Source organism: Pipra filicauda, unplaced genomic scaffold (genome assembly GCF_003945595.2).
Source record: "Pipra filicauda isolate LSUMZ 115617 unplaced genomic scaffold, ASM394559v2 scaffold80_size11013439_pilon, whole genome shotgun sequence".
Classification (NCBI taxonomy): Eukaryota; Metazoa; Chordata; class Aves; order Passeriformes; family Pipridae; genus Pipra; species Pipra filicauda.
The window spans coordinates 2,727,517-2,747,688 of NW_024104987.1; the positions used below are offsets into that span (position 1 = coordinate 2,727,517).

At 47.0% G+C, this 20,172-nt stretch overlaps 2 protein-coding genes across 5 annotated transcripts in view; one reads left to right on the forward strand and one right to left on the reverse strand.

The window, feature by feature from the left end:
• The window catches only part of GNA13 (G protein subunit alpha 13), a 29,354-nt gene extending 15,730 nt beyond the window's left edge, over positions 1-13,624 (reverse strand). The window contains exons 1-2 of the mRNA XM_027749781.2: positions 13,309-13,624; positions 10,837-11,063 (exon numbers count right to left, since the gene is read on the reverse strand). Of these exons, the coding sequence (XP_027605582.1) occupies positions 10,837-11,063; positions 13,309-13,591 (510 nt within the window). The 5' untranslated portion in view covers positions 13,592-13,624. The remainder of the gene's footprint in view (positions 1-10,836; positions 11,064-13,308) is intronic.
• A 5,196-nt stretch (positions 13,625-18,820) lies between these two features.
• Positions 18,821-20,172, forward strand: part of RGS9 (regulator of G protein signaling 9) — a 32,750-nt gene continuing 31,398 nt past the window's right edge. For all 4 annotated transcript variants that reach the window (XR_003546137.2, XM_027749837.2, XM_027749838.2 and 1 more), the window contains exon 1: positions 18,821-18,961. Coding sequence is in view for 3 of the 4 variants with exons in the window: in XM_027749837.2 (XP_027605638.2) it covers positions 18,899-18,961 (63 nt within the window). In the remaining variant the exon portion in view is untranslated. The remainder of the gene's footprint in view (positions 18,962-20,172) is intronic.

The window sequence follows — 20,172 nt, forward strand, 5'->3', positions numbered from 1 at the left end:
TCCTGGTGAGATGTTTCCTTTCTCTAAGTGTTAATTATGGCCAAAGTTATGTTAAAACCAGGACAAACTGGCACTCCCACCAAAGCAGAGCAGTCCCCATTTATTCCCACATGAGCATTACTGTGGCCATGTGCAGAGCAGCCAACTGCTCCATGTGAAACTAATCCAAAACTCCCTGAAAAGGAAGGGCAAACTGCTGGGAAATGGCATTGCTGCCTGTGGAAGCACAAATGGCCCAGCCCTAGAAGGGCTGGAGCACAGACAGTGTGTGTCAAGACCACACATCTCAGATCTCCCAGTTCCTTTCTCTCCAGCTCAACCACCTGAATAGTCGCTTAAACCTGATCTGCCCATTTCAAAGATAAAGCTCAGTGCCCTGGAATTAATTCCTGTTTCTTTGCAAGACTGGAGAGTTCAGACACTTGCTGATCCAGGAGCACAAAATAATGCTGCTCTCCACCAAAACACATCACAAATGCGTCACAGCTCGTCCCACCTCCGAGAGCACAAACCTATTTCCTCTTTCCAGCCCTCGAGCCGCGGCTCGAGCCGGGTTTGACTCCTTTCAAAGCCATCAGAACTGCGTCACGCCGGGTAGAAGTGAAACCTGCCTTGTGTTCGGTCACACAAACTGAGTATCTGCCCTAAAAGAAGGAAAAGGTCCAAGTCCTGACTCACGGAAGCAATCTTTTGTAAAACCCTGTGGCAGCAGAGCTGGGCCACAGTGGGTGGAAGGTGCTCATTTCCAAAAGCACCGAAGGGAGGAGTCACACCAAGTTTATTTCGTGGCTGACATTTTTATCTTGCATAACAGTATTAACAAAGAAAGGTGAAGGGGTTTAAGAAGGGGCTTAACCCAATAATATCCCTTTAATCTATTATCCCCTATTTACCGTGTAATCCAATTAATCCATAATTCTCAAAATGTGGATAACAAATGGATGAAGACAGAGCACGCCAACCTGGGCTCCTGTGCTCCGACTCCCCGGCAGCACCTGCCACATCCCGGGAGCTGGGAGTGACAGAGGGGACGTCACCAAGTCAGCCTGGAACTAAATAATCCCAACATACCTCTGGCATCAGCTGCTGCTCCTTCTTGCACCCAGTTCAGCTCTGCTCTCCCTTCCAAGTGCCCCTCACTCAGCTCACCTTGGATTTCCTCCCATTTCACAGCATTTCCGCAGTTTCATATGCAACATGCCATCCTAATTAAACTAATTAAAACTCTAAAAAGAATTCTAATCTGCATAGTAGTGTACCACAGAGGAAACTGTTCCAGTTTTCAATTACTTTCCTAAGAGGGAAGAAATTCAGTTTCATTTTCCTTAGCTAGGTATAAACCCCGCTCTCCTAAAGGAATTTAATTGACAGATTCTTAACAAGACTTGCTTCAAAATATGCAAATTCACTACAGCTCTTAGATACGAAACAGCATTCCATTAAAGTCTACAAAACTACAATTTCTTCCATGCCAGACACTCTTACCATATTGCTAATTCTGAAAGACTTCTTGGAAACCAGGATGTGCCATATTCTAAAAACAGATGAAAAATTTAAGAAGCTGCTGAGACTCTTTCCAACAATTAAAAGCCCTAGAAATGCACAGCATTTTATCCTGGAGTGAAAAAATTCTTTACTGTGAGGATGCTGAGGCACTGGAACAGTGGAAGTGTCCAAGGTCAGGTTGGATGGGAATCTGGACTAGTGGAAGGTGTCCCTGCCCAAGGTAAGGGATTGGAACAAGATGATCTTTAAGGTCCCTTCCAATCCAAATCATTGTAGGATTCTCTGGTATTCCTTGGGATCAACAATGCTTCCAGATAGGAAGCAAACTCAAGGCTGCTGCAGCCTCTTCTGGAGATCAGAGCCAGGATAAGGAACACAATAACTGGCACATGGGACACACCACAGCACCAGAGCATCTAACCAAGAGGCTGCTGTTTGCCAGAACTTCAACAGAAATTAACCCATGAAAGCAAATTAGGATATGCTGTCCACAAGGATCAGGTGCACTCTGTTTCTCCAAAAATCTTTTTATTCTCTCCCTAAGTATTTACAATCCAAACTCCTCTACCAGAAAGTTTACTTTAGGAAAGACACTGATACTGCAAAAGATTTTCCAATTTCATTGATGAAACCCATCTTCCAAGTCACAGAACACACAGTCCCAGAAATCCTATGAAAACACGCACCGACCAAGGAGAAACAGCCACCTCCCAGTTACTATTTACACTCTGGGAAGCATCTATATAAACCTCGAGATGTTTTGCACACAAAACAGACTGGAACCAGACTGTAAACATTTGCTCTTCTTTCAGAGCACTGACCCACTGGCTCCATGACTTCATGTGTTTGCAACTCAAACTGCATTTAATCTAACGCTGGAGCAGTGGTGAGTCTGCAAATCTGCCATCCATCACTGAGAGCTTTACTTGCTTCCAAGTTGTACAAGGCCGGCAAAGGCTCCCAAAAACATGACAAACATTTGGCATGTGGAAGCGTATCAGCACTAAAACTGGCCATACTGAACTTTAGGATGCTTGAAAAGTCCATTATTGCATAAACTCTGCACTAAATCACAGCATTCAAAAGCAGAACCCTGAACTGGATCCCAGTGCATTTCTCTAGGATTCAAAGTACATTTGGTTCCTATTTCAGCCTCATGAGAAATCCAGATGACCAAATGCTTTTTAGTTCCTTCCTCTGCCTCAATTAGCAGAATCCATTTCAATTAAGTTCTGGTATTTCTGTTGGCAAATGGTGATGTGCTAATAAACCAACTCTGGTTACAAGACATCTGACAAAACTCAGTGGTAATTTATTGGGTCTTGTGAAAGATCTACCTGTACCATTAGCTGAATGCTGGCATCATTAAAAATTACTAAAAGCTGCCTGAAGAGCTCAAAGTAACAGTAAAGTACATAAGAATTCCTGAACAGCAACAACATCCAAGAGGCTGCAAACATGTCCTGTCACTTACAGAATTTTGTACTATAAATTAACTAAAACTAGAAAGAGTAGAAATTACTTATTAGAGCAACTACATAAGTGTTTGCTAATGAAGTTAAAGGTCCTGATACCACCCACATGTAAAATTTTAGTAATCAGCCTGCACTGAGTTTTTTTAAGCACAGTTCTGTGTAGATATTTTGTAACACAGATGGTGTCAGTGCACTGTGTTTCCACGCCTGGAAATTCTGCATCCTCTTTATTTGGTCACCAGTGGGTGATCAAATACCATCATGTGCCCAAAGAGAGAAGTGCTCCGGGCAGGCTGCCGAGATCCCATCCGTTTGTTTAACATTATTTCTCTACATCATTAAACAAAGGAAAAAGATACAGAAACTCATGTGTGATCACACATTCCTGTACCCCTCATCCAGAAAATCTGGGATCTTTTCAGTTCCTTGGTTAAGTCACTGAAGAGGAGTGTGATATTCCACTTCCTTTAACTGAGGAGGCTCTGAAGCACTGGGAAATTTAAGGCATGAATGACCACGATGGAGAGATGGGTGCAACATGGTACAGTGAACTGAGTGCTGGGAAAGGCAGCTCACTGCCTATTATAACCCAAAAATTTCCTTCTCTGTAATAGTTGAAGTTGTCAGTTATTGTGGTGATAAAGGATTCAGGGTGTTTTCTCTATTTAAAATTTCTCAGCTTTTCCAGTTGTATTACCTGATGTTTCTTGTTAACACAAGTGGAGAAGACACTGCAAGTAATTAGGACCTCTTTTAGCTGGTGCTGAAGCCTTAAACATTTTCTTGATCACCATTTAAATTCAACCCACCAGGCTACTTTGGGGTAAAACATAAGGATGAGTCTCCAGGATTATTCACATTTTTATTTGGATTAAATACCTTTATAGTTTGAGGCTGATAAGTTAACTAATAATGTGTTCCATGGCCCATTCACTCAGCTTAAGATATAAACAAAGTCTTCATATTCCAGAGCAATACAAGATACCACTCGGTATCAAGTGGCCTCCATCAGCCTGTTGTCCTGTAAAAGGGCAGGCTCTGCACCTCTGAAATTATTTGTGATAAATTCAGATATTACCAAGGAAAAAAGTGGCATCAGACCCAATGCTGGAGTGGTAGAGTTACTCTATTGCTTTTCTTACATAGTCAGGTTGGCTGCACTCGGGTTTTCTCACATTTTCTTAAGCAACTTCCTCAGCTGCCACAAGCTGAAGTTTCCTGCCCCTTTGCTACTTCTGCGTGAGAGGTGCAGTGTGAACCCAGAGCATAAAAATAACATTTACCATTAACTGAAGTTTAGGACAATAAAGAGCCAAAACAGTCACCCAAAACAACCTGAGTGCAATACTTGCTCCGTGAGACCAGACTTCACCAGCCTCTCAGGCTGGAGTCTTACAGTAAACTCAAATTAGGGAACAGCAGCACAAACCAACACTGCACCTGGCACAGCATCCTGAAGGATCCCATATTTACATATGAAAAAGATCACCCCATATTCTTTGCCCCAGGTGCAAAATATAGAGATGGAAGATCACAGATGCATTTGCACCACATGTTTTGCCAGCACGGAGATTTGCTGACAGCCACGAGTGCTGGGACTGTGTAAGGTTTGTGTTTGGGAAGTCATTCCTAAATGGACAGAGAACAGTGTAGCCATTGCTGTGTTTAAATTCCAAAGTCTGTAAGGAGGCAGTTCCACAGGTACCAACATGTAGCACCTTGCAGGTGAGTAGCCAGCACGGAAATGAGCTCGGAATGAATGTTGGTACCGAGGTCTCACGTTACACCGTGCACAGCAGGAACAGCAAAAGCTCCTCTAACACGTTTGCACCCATTTAAAACCATCTGCTGGGAAGAGGTTCACACACTCAAGATGTGAACGTTCATATTCAGAAGAGCATTTATATTTTATACTGATTTAATCAAAGCTCAGCTACAGAAATCCAATTTTTTGCAAGAAGTAGGTCACCCTTCTGCAATAAAATGTTTAGGAAACTAAGGCACATGACTATCAACAGGACACAGCTTGTTGGAGACACGGTATGTACAAGAACACATCCCTCTGCTCCCACACTGCAATTCTTCATTTTAAAAGTAGTAGTTTTCCTTAAACAGATCATATAATCCCCAAATGGTTTGGGGTCAAAGGGACCTTAAAGATTGTATCATTTTAACCCCTCTGCCACAGTCAGGGACACCTTCCAGTAGACCAGGCTGTTCAATATCTGAAATGAGTTTGAATTAGGAATCCCATCCTTGGAGATTGCACTGAAACCAGGCAGAAAAGGCACACAGGGCTCCAAAAGGTTGCTGGCATTCCTGGTTGGAAAACAGCTCATCTTGCTTCTGTCTGGCACGTGTGTGCTGGGATGACATGTCCACACCAAGACAGCTCCTACTGAGACCTCTCAATCACGAGCCACATCTGGCCTTAAAAATAACAGTAACAAAAAAATAAAAAGAAGAAAAACAGTAATATTAAAAAAAAAATATATGGCAAAGATGTTCTTCAGTAAAACCAGACCAGCACCAACTGGCAATACAAGACCAGTCCACTCTCCAAACACTTCAATATTTCGCTGCTAACAAGAAAGGTCAGCAGACAGGAAAGGAGGAGTGGTGGAAAAGGAAGAAGGCACTCCCAGAAAAAGCCTTTCTAGGCACAGGAACTCACAGAGGCTGAAACAGAAATTCTAATCCCAATTCTGAAAATGATAAAAAAATGACACTTTATGTTAAATTAGTATAATAGTCCACCTGAAGATCATTTAGTTAAACTGAAATAGTACAGTCAATTCCCACTACCAAAGCACTGGCACACACTGAAGGGGTTTTGCCACAAACCCTGAATAAGGACACTCAAGTCTCTATTGTTGGATTCTAGAGTTAATCCCTACATGGAGTCTTACTAATACCAACTCAAAGCCAGCATTATCTTGTCACTGGGGCAGGAGAAACAGCAATTCCTCCCAAGAACTCCAAGTCTTTTCTGAGGATTTAAATGACTCATTTTTAAGTATGAATTTGTAAAGCACTTTTCTTTCCACAGTTAAAGCAATGATCATTGATAAATCCTTTTCACATAAAGACCAAAAGATGGCAAGTAGCCCTTTCCAAGGGCCTTAAGGAGTCATGCTCACTGTTCACATGCTATCCTGTGATCTGATCTTTGGCAGAGCTATTGATTAAGAAAAGAGGGGAAAATATTTCAACACGTAAAAGCAGCAGCTTTCTGGGTTTCCACACACAAATTTAAGCAAATTTAAGAAATACTCAACATAATTACAACATTGTATTTCAATAAAATAACTCTGAATTATGTGATTAAGTGCCCAAACAGTCAATGCACGTGTTTACAGAAAGGCTTCTGAAAGTCAATATCACACACGTGGTGTGGACACATTAATGAATGGCAGGTAAGATACTCTTTTTGCAGGCCCTGAACTTGGGACTTCAGAGAGATGCTGCACCCTGACCTCACAGCTGTTCCACGGGATGGGCATCCACCCTCCAAAAGGGGAAGATCTCAACATCTGGAAACCTAGTCTGGCTTCACACACAACTGACCTCTGCAGGATCCTGCTCTATAATCAAGCACATTTCAAGGATGTGCTGCTTGTGCACCTGAAAGAACATTTAACTCCAGTGTCCATTTGAGGACTCATTATTTCAGCAGAGCAAACTTACTGTTCTCATGCCCAGCAACACTCAGAGACAGAACCCAAAAAAGCCCAAGGAGAAGAAGATGAAATACAATACAATCTCCCAGTAAACTGAACAACACTTGCCAAAAACACTAATCTGCAACAGCAGAACGCTACAGGGAAACTGCAGCAGAGCTGCCACTACAACTTCAAGCGGAACACGCCTTTTCCTGTCTTCTATAATCTGATCTAGCACTTGCAGACACGTCACAGAAGTAGCAGTGATCCAGAGGTAAGTGCATATCCTATAATCCTTGCTGTACCACCTATGGATGATCTGTGCAGTTCTTTGCAAATATGGACAAAACCCTGCCCTCGCATAACAAAAACATCAACAACACTCAACCTAATTTGCAAGTAGGGCAAAAAGCATCTGTCTGAAGATCAACAACTGCTGGTAGCAAACATCCAAACCCACCCAAAAGTTATCTTTCACAAGAACAAATCTAGAAAACATCCAAAGCTTATCATGCATCTGAGCAACTCGGCTCTCATCCCACTTTTCCATTCTCGTTGAATGAGGAGACTCCTGGAGACTACTTCAAAAGGCTTCTCTCTGAACAGCTCTCACAGCAAGTTCAAGAAATGACTGATGTCAGAGGTGCTGTACAAGGCTGCTCTTACTCACCAGTGCCTTCCTCGGTGTTACAAGATACAAAACACTAAACAACGCTCAGCTGCCACAGTGTCACCCAAACCTCCCTGAGAACAGCAAACCCTCACAGCCACACACCCTGCAGCTCACCAGGATGGGCAGCAAAGCCGGGCAGTGCCCAGGTCAGTCAGTTTGCATGCTGCAGAATTAAGATAATGGGGATGTTTATCCAAGTTATTTTGGGAGATTTTGACCGGGAATCAAGTAGCGACGAGAAACGTGAAATGTTAATTAGGTGTCAGAAAGCGTTGGGCTGGTTCACATTAATTCTGTAACTCATCCGTGTCAGCCACCTGACGAGAGGCCACAGGAGAAAGCAGCTCAGTAGATGAAGGAGAGAAAGCCTGAGATGAGCAGAATCTCCAGTGTAAGCTACAGAGCCAGGACAGCCCGTAGTTAACTGTGTTAGCGGAACAATCACCTGAATGACTTCAGTTTGTAATAAAATGTGTGGGATTATAACATTAACCACCTAGGAAGTACTGAAGTGGCACATATTGCACTAAGCTGTAATTAGCTCTTTCCAGTTTTAAAGCACTACACAAGCGTGACCTAATGAATTTTCATAAATACATGTTGCTCGTGGCCAGAAGGTCCCTATTTTTATACCAAGGAAAATAAATCATACTGACAATCCCATGACCACTTGAGTTAACAAAATGAGGAAGGACACTCCAGTGAACTAGGCATGGAAATGCTGATTTCTGATTCCATTAAAATACAACCAAGTTCTGTTTTTTCCCCTTTCATGCTGCTATAAAAAGACCACATTGTTTCTTCAGGCTCCCAGCATCATCTCTGGCATTGACAGTGAAAGATGGTGGGGAAAAACCAAAAAAGCAAGAACAGCTCAATGATGTCTCACAAATGTACACGTATCTTGAAGTTTTAACAATATACATGCAGAAACTTCAATCCTAAACCTCCTTTCTCTGTACTTCCTATCTGCCCAAGCTACAAATGGTTTCAACACTACACACTCTTGTTTCCTTTCCTCCAGAATTTCTATGTAAATTTTGACATTTTTCACTCCATACCCATCACTGCTCCATTTTTCATTTGCTCACCTCTAGCTCTGCCCCTAAGTGTCCTATTGCCATGACAAACAACACCTCCCCAGCACTCTTGCCTGTGCTCTCTTAGCATGAAACATGTTTTTCAGTGCAGTGTCAAACTTGGATCGGTGAAAAAAGTTAAACTCATTTAACAGTCTGCAAAAGAGCACATACAGTCCAGTAATATTCCTCCACCCTGCTCAGTCCCAGCACTTTACACTGCTTTTGTGGCACTTCTACTCATCTAATGGTTGCTGGTATCTCTCCCTCATTACATTTTTTGCCACAAGCAATTGAACTGGAAGCAGAACAGTATCTTCCCTTTATTCTCTACTCTACAGTGTTAACACTTTTCAGTCTCGAGCCTTTACTTCAAGAGTCAGCACTGGACATGACCGATCTGTCTGCGATCTGTCTGAGTCTCTCCCAACTTCCCCCTGCTCTATCTCCTGACTCGGACACGCCTGTCACTCCCTCCTTAACCATTTGTGTCCTTCTTCCTTCTTACAGCACAGACCTAAACTCTCCAAACACTCTCCTGTAAAGCCTGACAGCAGGTACAGCAAAACCCCACACTGCCTCCAGGAGCTTCCCACCCTCCTCCTGCCGCCCACATGGAGCTCTGGCAGAACTTAAGCTGCAGCTCACTGGGGTAAAACTGAGACTTCATGCTTGGCCAGCACAGATCACACTGCCTGCACTCAACACAATGACATCATTCAGCTGCCTTTTTTTAATTTTTTTTAATCATGTTTATAACTTGGCATAAATATGTCCGGCTGCGATTTTGAAAGGATTTAGGAAATAAGGCAATGTAAGTATAAATAAAGCAGTTACCTTGCTTTTAAAGATTATTAGGACACCACTCAACTATTAAGAGCACTTAAAAAATAGTCTTGAGTTCTGTCCAGAGCACAACACTACCCATACATACTTTTGCAGAGAATTGCACAAATTTAGGGATTCCCAGAAAAAAAACAGTACCTTTTTTTTCATAAGATTCAGAAGAACACATTCTTCACATCCCACTCAAAGTGAAACTCTGCACATGTTTCAGTTATGGAAAGAACCTACTTCTCAGAGACTCCAGGCGACAGAACAGTAACAGCTCCCTTTCCTTTGCTACACAGGCTCCAGTCGCTAAACATGTTTAATCAAAGGCAAAACTGTTTTATTTAACAGATTTTACAACAGATCCCTCCAGCACAGCAATTACACCACTAGAATTCACATCTGCACCAGAACTGGATATTGACTATAGCAGAGCAATTACCCTTTTATGATCCCTTCACAAGGAGCAAACGGTCTCATTAGAAACTTATTTACAGAGCTGAGCCCTGTGCTGAGCAGGTGATAGGCCACCCGAGCACCTGCCCATACTGCAATCTCCAGAAGACATTCCATGATCAGGGCAATACATATTTACAGCATATTTACACAACCTCTTTAAGTCAAGAGTATGATTACACAACCATTCATAATAGCTCAACGGGAGACATCATGAGCTATTGTTCAGATTCACACTAACACAAAGGTTATTTTTAAGACATAAAAACACAAAGCCACTTAGGTTTGAGAGACCTACAAGAACAGATTTAATCTATTTTAAGGTTCTCAACCCCCACCCCCACAAAACCCTATGCCACTGGCATACACAAGTCTATGAACCAAGAAACAACAAATTTAAGTTGAATTTTTCATTTCCTTTTGCAGCATTTGTATGGCAACAGAGCAAAAGGACTTCAGCTGTCACGGACAGTTAAAGCTCCAGCTCAAGAATGAATAGGTTTTTTTCCTTTCCAGCCCCACTACTGAATTGTGTACTCCACATCCCAACCCTGCTCTTAAATTGTATATTCCACCTTCAGCTGAGAACTTCAACGTAACAAAAATCTCATTACATGAGTATTAACACAGACATTCAAAATTAAACAGGAAGTATACAGAGGGAATGTTTGCTAGATTGCTCAAACTGGAATAGAGAAGGGAGTGGTTTTTAAATTCTTCTCATTAACCCATGCATATCTTTTCTTCAAAAAAAATCACATTACTATTAAGCCTGCCTTTATTGCAAACCATTTTTTTTTTTGGTTTGGTTTTTTAAGCCGATGCATTAGTTAACAAAGGGTGGTAATAAACACATGGTGAAAACACTGTGCAGGTATCAGCTTTGCTAGAGAACACAAAAGCCCTCAGTACCTCGGCTTTCCCACATATGAAATGAGGACAATTACGTCAGAATCTCTTTTTTATTATTATTAAAAGAAAGGGGGGGGGAAGTAGTTAAATGCATCTGTGTGCAATACCACAGAGGAACAGCCAGCCACAGAGAAACGCTTCAGATCCACGAGGAGGCGGCTCGAGCGGCGTTTTAGGGAAAAAGCAACGCAGGAACAAGGATCACACGGACCCAATTAAAGGCAGCGAGCCCCAAATCTTACCAGCTGGAACTCCCTGCGCCTGTCGTACGCGTGCTGGATGCCACTGTCTGCCCACAGGGCCCGGATGGCCGGCAGGTAGTCCAAGAAAACGTTGGTCTCCACCATGCCCTGCACCACGGTGACCGCGCGGGTGTCGAAAGCCATCACCTTGTCTCCATTGCTCTGGTTGGCAGGATCTCCCCAGGGGATATGGAGTTTCTCTCTGGCATCCACGAGGACTCTCACACCTTGAATGACAAGGAAGAGCACCGAGATTAGAGTTTCTCAGCATCTACTGTTTCACCAGCACAGAACCAAACAATGCACTCCCTCTGCACAAAGCTCGGTAGGAACATCCAGTTCCTACTGGATGGGCTCAAACCACGGCATTTGCAGGGAATATCAAAACTCAGACAGAACATCACCACAATCAACAGGATAATATCCATAGTGCAAGTTTAACTCTTGAAAAAGTGCTGTTTTTAATGACTAATTCCCCAATCTGTGCTACCAAATGCTTTCACCTGGCACGAATACAAGACGAATGAAGTATGTTGAAGAGTTTATTTCAAAAGATGTTAAACCACCTGTTGGCTTATTTTAAAGTTCCCTAATCTTTGTGTTATCAACTTAATATCTAGTTACATCAAATTATAGTGTATCTCTATCACTGAGAGTATTTCTATCACTGCCTTGAACATTTTCTGAGATATGAAGATATTTACTAAAATCACTGCACTTTATAAAAAAATATGATTTTACAGTTTAAATGCAGAAGGAGTTGTATTACCTACAGACTTTCCCACACTTTTGTGGTTGTTTTGGTAAATATTCTCTAGGAGAAAAAGAGTATTTTAAACTTCTTTTTAAAGTCTTTCTAAAGGACTTATACCCACTGTGCTCATACCAATAAGGGAAATGCAGGGAAACGATTTATAGTACTAAATTAACAAATGAAAAAAATAGAAAGAAAATTCCAGAAATAAGCAACTGCAAAGGCATGGGGAGAGATATAAGGAAATCAAGATGTGGTAACAAATGATTGTACAGTAACACACTTGTTCAATGCCAGAGCGTCTCTTTCCATGATTTTTCAACCTGTCAAAGGCAAGTGTTTGTCAAATCTATCTGTGACTGCAGGAAAACAGCTTCCAAAACAGACCTGTAGCTTTTACACGTATACTTTCACAGAGTTCGAAGTACCTTTATTAATAAACTTTAACCTGGCCAACATACACGCTCGTGACTTCTACTGCCTTGCTATGAATAGTTTTTCCAGGCTGGATTCATCATTGGGTTTGTAAAACAATTCTCTTTGAGAATCACTGGATTTTCAGGGGCTGAAGTCTGACAAGGCTTTGCGGTTTTGAGAAAGTTCATTAAGACTTTGTCCAGCTATTAAAGAGTCCAAACTGAAAACCTGATGGGCAATTGGGCTAAGAGATTAAATGAGTGAGGACGACCAATAAAGCTGGGATGACAGCAGTGAAATCAAGCGTCCGCTCCTAAATCGTGTGTGGAGGTTTTGGCAAAGCATCTATGAAAAGTGGCTCTGCCTCTGGGTTCCTGTTAATTGATGTGTCAGCCGAGTTTCCAACACGACGGCAGCGATTCTTCCAGTGCAGTGAAACGCTGAGAGCCCAGGGCACGGCTCCTCCTCACGCACTTCCAGGTGCATCTTCCCCCCATCCATTACCGCTCATTACCGCGATCGCATTACCGGGAAATCACAGAATCACGGAATCAATTAGGTTGGAAAAGATCGCTGAGATCATCGAGTCCGGCCTACGACCGAACACCAACCTTGTCAACCAGACCAGAGCACTGAGTGCCACGTCCAGTCTCTCATTAAACACCTCCAGGGATGGGGACTCCACCACCTCCCTGGGCGGCCCGTTCCAATGTCTATTCATCCCTTCTACGAATAAATTCTTCCTGATGTCTAACGTAACCCTCCCCTGGCGCAGGTTAAGACTATGTTCTCTCATCCTGTCACTTGTTACCTGGGAGCAGAGCCCGACCCCCACCTCGGTACAACCTCCTTTCAGGTGTCTGTAGAGAGCGATAAGGTCACCCCTACGCCTCCTTCCCTCCAGGATGAGCCCCCCCAGCTCCCTCAGCCGCTCCTGGTGCTCCAGACCTTCCCTGGAGCCGCTCCAGCCAAGAAGCAAACGCCAAATCCCGGGACCTCCCGGGCTCAACCCGCTGCTCCCGGGGCCGCCCCGCGGGCCGCACCCGGGCGGTGACACCCGGCGGGCCCGGAGGGGCTGCGCCGCGCCCCGACCCAGGGGGGGAGGACGAGGCGCCGCGACAGCGCGGGATGAAGAAGAGGAGGAGGAGAAGGAGGAGTAGAAGGCGGCGGCCCCGCCGCTCCCCCGGCCCGCGGGACCCGCCCGAGCCGCCTCCCCCCGCCCCGGCCCGGCCGGGCCCGGCGCTCGCAGGGCAGGGCAGGGCAGGGCGGCCCCGGCCCCGCCGCCCTCACCCACCACCCACCCTTGATCACGTTGCTGTAGATGGTGGCGCGGAACTCCTCGCGGGCCGCGCGGTCCCAGTCCTGCCCGTGGATGATCCGCATCTGCTTCAGGAAGGTGGACTTGCCGCTCTCGCCCGCGCCCAGCAGCAGGATCTTGACGAGGCGCTTCACGTAGGTCTTCTCGCGGTTGAGGCACTTGTCGATCTCCTTGGACTTGCGCTGCTGCTCGGCCTCGCCGCTGGTGAGGAGGCAGCCGGGGAAGCAGCCGGACAGCGCGGAGCGGGACGGCAGGAAATCCGCCATCTTAGCGAGCGCTGCCAGCGAGGGGAGCGCCCGCCCGCCGCCCGCGCCGCGCGCGCCCAGCGCCGCGCATGCGCCCCGCCCCGCGCCGGCCCGCCCGGCACGTGACGCGTCCGCCCGGCCCCGCCCTTGAGGGAGCCCCGCCCACAGCGGCGCCTCACAGGAAATGGCGGGAGGGGTCGGGCAGGGAGCCGGGGGGGGAATTGGAGTGCTCTGGGCTGGGAAGGGACAGCAGGGGACCGGGGATTCCCACCTGCACAGCCCCGACCATCCTGCCGTGTGCCTGAGAGCGTTGTCCAAGCACCCCTTGAGCTCTGGCAGGCGCGGTTCCTTTTGCAGAATCGCCGAATCAACGAGGCTGGAAAAGACCTCTGAGACCGTGGAGTCCAGCCTTTGGTCCAACGCCGCCTCCTCTGTGCCACATCCAGTCTCTTCTTAGAAAACGCCTCTAGGGATGGGGACTCCGCCACCTCCCTGGGCAGCCCATTCCAGTGCCTAATCAGCCTTTCTGTGAAGAAATTCTTCCTGATAACCAACCTGAACCTCCCCTGGTGCAGGTTAAGACTGTGGCCTCTTGTCCCGTCACTTGTTGCCTGGGAGCAGAGCTCGACTCCCACCTGGCTACAACCTGAAAACCCATTTCAATGCCCAATCACTCCCTCTGTAAAGAACTTCTTCCTAATGTCTGACCTAAACCTCCCTCCCTCCTGTCCTACTGCTAGTTGCCTTTTAACTATACTCAATTTGCTTTTAAGACTTTTTCTCCCTTTTCCGTAAGAAATCCCCCAACTCGCTTTGAACTTAAGCTTGAAATTGAGATTTTCGGCACCACTTCTGGAGCAGATCCAGGCTGTGCCCCCTTGCTAGGGCCAGATTGCTCCTGAGGAAACACGCACAGTGAAAGAACATTCAGGCACAGGGTGCTGCTGTGTAATGGAGTTAAAGGTTTATAGATTCACATGATCATAATTTTACAGTGCTTTGGTAATGGAGAACAAAGTTGAAGGTGGAGAATGACTTCATGGAATCATCAAGGTTGGAAGAGACCTTTAAGATCACCCAGCTCAACCATCCACCCAGTACCAGGTCCAAGATGCCTCATAGGCAGATGCCAAGAGGACGGTGCCAGACTCTTTTCAGTGGTGCCCAGTGACAGGATGAGGAGCAACAGCCATAAACTAAAACACAAGAAGTTCCACCTCAACATGAGGAGGAAATTCGTTCTGTTGAGGGTGACAGAGCACTGGAACAGCTGCCCAGGGAGGGTGTGGAGTCTCTCTGGAGACCTTCAAAACACACCTGGACATGTTCCTGTGTCACCTGCTCCAGGTGATGCTGCCTTGGCAGGGGGGTTGGACTGCATCATTCCAGAAGTCCCTTCCAACCCTAACTATTTTGGGATTATGGGATTCTGTAGAAATGAGCCCCAGGCTCAGCTGTCCCTGCTGCTGCAGAGAAGGTGCCAGGTGAATGGCCCAGAGAGGTTAGCCCTCAGTCAGGGGGGCAGGATGGCGCTTGCCAGCTAAGCAGTTTTTGTTCTCGGTACAGAAAGAGAGAAGTTTTTTTAAAACACTTTGAAAAATTGGCACGTACTTCCTCTTTGCCTGTCTCAGAGGAGCTTCCTGGTACTGCTGGGCTGTGGCACCAGGCTGAGCAAACACTCTGGGTCTGGCCTCATGTGGGGCTGCACGGAGACAGTGAGCAAAAGACAGTGGAAATCTTTATCTGTTACTGACTTTATCACATGGAAATGTCACTTTGCCTCAACTGGAAGGACCTTCAAAATCTGTGATGAGTATCAGTGTTATCTGCAGTGAGTATCAGTGTTCACACCTTAGAGGATGGTTCCACATGGAGGTAAATTCCACCGGAATTGTTTCATGTGGCCTTACTAAAAATAAAAAAGGCATTTCTCTTAGGAGAGCAGGATGTGGTATAAAATTAATGCAGTGACCCAAGGAGCACATACTGGTGGTCTTAGCACAGATGTGGAAGCCAGACATTCCTGAGCTCTGGTCTAAGTTTTAAAATTAATTTTTTGACACAACTCTCATCACCAGAACTGCAGAGGTCTCCTGAATTTCTACAGCCAAGTCATTTAAGTCTTGGGTAGTCCCTGACTTCCTCCCTCCTTTCCCCTTCGTGTTCCCCTTGGCTGGGCAGCTCTCCAACACCTCCCAGGAATGTCATTCCCAATCTCCTGGCACAGGAGCATGGCTCTCAGCGTGCTGCACAGTGGGAAGGGCTATTCCTGTGCTGAGGATGACGGTGTTCCCTGGAGAGGGCTCAGCATCATCCAGGTCAGGTGTTACCCCAGCTGCATCCTCCCACCACAGCAGCTGGGCTTCTTCTCTAAGGCAGAGTGCGTAAAGTCTTTCTCTGTTTGGCTTTTTTCCTTCCTCTTTGCCACTTCTTTCCTTAGCTTTCCTGGAAAGCCCAGGAGTGACAGGAAGCAAATGCTGCCCATTTGTGCTCACAGCTCTTCCCATGTGGCTACTAAGGAAGTTTCTCATTTTGAGTGCTTGTACCCCACCAGGCAGGACAACGGACCATGGAGATATCCCTTTAACCATTACCTTGCTGGGAGACTTGAGGCTGTCACATCTTTATGCCACAGTTTGCACAATTTTTACCTTTTTTTTTTTTTTTTTTTGGTAAACTGCTTTGAAATCTTCCTGGAAGGAACTGTGTGCTGAAATTGAGCCTCCACTTGCTGCTCTCATCGCTTCACTTACGTTACTCCTTCCTTCCCCTCAGGGCCGTCCCCAGTTTCCTTAGATAGAAAAGCAGTTTACTCACCACATGCCTTTTGTGTTGCATGATTCAACTTCTGATGTGTGAAGAAGGGGCAACCACGTAGGAAATGTGATCTTTCAGAAAAGGGGGGATTCCCTCCGCAGTGCTTTCCACGAGAGAGACTGTCGAGAGTTGTGAGCGGGTCTGCTGAGAACCACCACAGCTTGTGGGGCTTCACAAGGAGAGCAGAGAGGCAAAACCCACCTCTCAATCCCCAGCCCTGTGCAGGCTGAGAGGGTTCTGTGGGCTCTGCAGAGCTCATGGACACGCACCATTGACCTGTGATGTGATGACTACGAGTGTGTTTCCACTACAGCATCATTTGCCTCCAGCCTGGGGTATGAACATCCATGGAAACTTGCAGCTACATAAATAGCACTGCATTTACAGCAGAAAGTGGGTACTGGGAGGTAAAGGGAACTCCCCAGGGAATGTATTTCTACATTACCTGTGGGGCAGGAAGGCCAGGATGAACTTGGGGAGTCAGAAATCAGCAGGGAGCCTGCTGCTATTGCTGTTCTCCACCACTCTTCCTGCTGTTCAAGTCCCTTGCTTTCTCTACCAACAAATTCACACATGAACAGCCAGACTGTGTCAGGGACTATGGAATTCTTTGCTTTCCAGAAGTGTGGGTTTTGTGATTAGAGGCCCAGAAGTGTCTGCCCTCGACAAGCCTCTATAATCTGATTTACGTGCCTCATGCTTCACGTGGCAGATCTGCCCAAGAGCATTAAGCATTGGGGTGGTTCACCTGGGCACAGGTGAAATGTGGTTCATCTCTGACTGTCTGTTTGGTGCTGTGGGTCATTTGCAGATGTTAATAAAGCTGACTTTACATTGGACATCTTCTATAGCAGGGACACCAGGTAGCTTTATAATAAAGAGAGAAATATCCAGAAGCTTTATTAAAGCTCATCAGAGACAACTAAAAATGGAAAAACCCCACACCTGATCTATGAAGGGGTGTCTGGGAGATCAGTAGGATTTAAAATTACCGGGATCTTTGGAGCTCAACAAGGCTGAAGAGCTCACACCTCAGCATTTCTCCTGGATTTCCTGTAAGACAATTTTATTTCTGAACTCACTTGTAGACCCAGTTTTCAAATGTTTCTCATGAATAAGACACCTGTATTCCTCAGTGGAACCATTAAAGTCAGTATTTTGGGTTGAAATGACCATTTTTATTCCTCTGAGTATGTGGGGCTTGTGCAGTTCGTGGTGATTGATCCTTTGCTTAGGCCAGTGCTTGCACCTCACCTGGAATATTTCTGAGTCCTCCCACCACCACTTGTATAACAAAACAAGTTGTTCTGTTTTAAACTACAAATGGTTCCGAGGAACAGCAGGAAGGAAATCCCACAGCTTTCTGAAGAAACCGGGAAAACAGAGCTCTTGGTTTCCCAGTGCTGCCAGTCAGGTGCTGTCCCCCCGCCCATGGGCATGAGACAGCTCTGTTTTGAGGAAGCACTTTAACCCCATGGTCTTCCTCTCGTCACCGTTCGTCACCATTTCCCCACGTGGAAAAGCCACCAACTCCCCAAACCGCCCAGCCGGCTCCTGCATCCACAGCTGAGCTGCTCGAGGTTGGTGGCACTCAAGGGGCAGGACATGCACCACAATTCCCAGTCACAACTCCTTGGTGCCTGTGTTCAGCCCGGCTCCACACCAGGAGTGCTGTGGGGAGAGATTCTCCCCTCTCCAGAGAAACGAGCAGTGCACAGGCACTTTGCCAGCTGCTGCCTCCCCATTCCCAACACCACCTGCTCTGTGAAAAGGGCTGTTTCCAGTGTGACTCCCAAACACCTTCCAGAAAGACCTTACACCTTTGTTTTCTCCGTCACTTCAGCTCACGCTGCCCCCCAGCCTGACCCCCAGAGCCAGCTGGGATCCACGGGCTCTACAACAGGTCATGGCCCCAAACTCCCAGGGATGGGGCTGTCACCCCTCGGACCCCACACACCCAATAGTGCCCTGGGGGAGCCGTGGCCAAACAGGATGCTGTGAACACAGCCCACCCCGGCCAAAGCAGCGCCAGCACTGCCCTGGGCACTGCATCGCCCCACCCGGACCATTGGCCTTCCATCGGCCCCCATCCCTGCTCCAAACCCAGACCTAAGGCCCTGCACCCGGCCCTGGCCCCCTCCTTCCATCTCATTCCACTCCATTCCATTGCATTACACCCATCCCATCCCATTCCACTCCGTTCCGTTCCGTTCCGCCCCATCCCATTCCCATTCCCATTCCCATTCCCATTCCCATTCCCATTCCCATTCCCATTCCCATTCCCATTCATCTCCATTCCCGGCCTCTCCGCGCGCTCCCTCGAGCGCCCCCACGCGGCCGCCTCGCGCCCCTTCATGCAAATGAGCGCGCGGCGGCGGGCGCTGATTGGCTGCGGCGCGCGGCGGTGGCGCCGCCCCCGGCGGGTGTGGGTGCCCGCAGCCAGGTGCGCTCGGCCGGGGCCGCTCTGCCGCTGCCTTCGCTTCGCCACCGCTCCGCCGCCTCTCTGCCACCATGACCGTCACACGGCTCGACCAGGGCCAGCGATACCGCCCGCGGATGGCCTTCCTCAAAAAGGTGAGCGCCGGGACAGCCGCACCGTTATGGGCATCAGCGCTGGCGGGCACGCCGGTGCCGCGTCCGGGCGGGGCGATGCGATGCCCGGGGCAGCGCTGGCTCTGCTTTGGCCGGGGTGGGCTGTGTTCACAGCATCCTGTTTGGCCACGGCTCCCCCGGGGCAGCTCTGGGCGTGTAGGGTCCGAGGGGTGACAGCTCCATCCCCGGGAGTTTGGGGCCATGACCTGTTGCAGAGCCCCGTGGATCCCAGCTGGCTCTGGGGGTCAGTGTGTGCTGAAGTGACAGAGAAAAGAGAACTGTAATTTTGTTTATTTTTATAGCTTAGCCTCAGCTGAATGATTCTCCTGACACGTTTCCTCCCCCTCCTATATTTTTCCCCCAAACCACTCAAATGTGTTGTTTCCCAGGGGAAAACCCATCACGTGCAGTGCCAGGCCAGTCAATGCAGCTCTGGGCCAGTTGGTCCAGTGCGTGGTTCCCAGTGTTTGCAGCTGATGCCTGCTTTCAGAGGATGTATTACAGCCACTGTCTGCTCTCTGCCTCCTTCCAGTTTTTCAGAAATGAGCGTATTTGTGACCAGAAGCACTCTAAGGCGTGGGAAGAACTATCACCCACGCTTTTGGGTGTGATGTGTAATTTTGTAAAGCATTTGGTGTATTTTTTTTTCTGTAGCATTCATTCAAAAGCATCGCCAGTTGTAGTATAACTGGTATCTGCAGATTTTAAAAAGCAGAGTGTTAAACTAGCTTTTCTCCTACTCACCTCTCCTGCCTGTGGCTTATCCTGTTGAGTGGAATTAACTGAATTTCCAGTGACAAGTACAGCCAGCGAGTTGCTGTTCAAGTTGTAGTTAGCTCTCCTCAATGCCCATGACCTAAGGAGGATTCCAGGGGTGAAGTGAGGGGAATTTGGGGCTGTTCAATGCTAAGCCTTACATAGCAATGTGTGCTTTTCACTGCTTTTTGGTACAAGCAGTGTGCTTTTTACGCCAGAGGAAGTAAAGAGGGTATTTTCTTTGATGCTGCGTCTTGCAGGGTAAATTTGGCTGGGGAGCCCTGCCAAGGGAAATACTCTGGGCCAAATTCTGCACTGAGTAATACTCTGTGGAGTTGAGTGCGGGGGTGCAGAGGAGAAGCTGTGTGCTTTGAGAAAACAACTGCCAGCAGCTGTGCTTCAGCTGCTCTGTGGGAGTGCAGCAGCCTTTGCAAAGT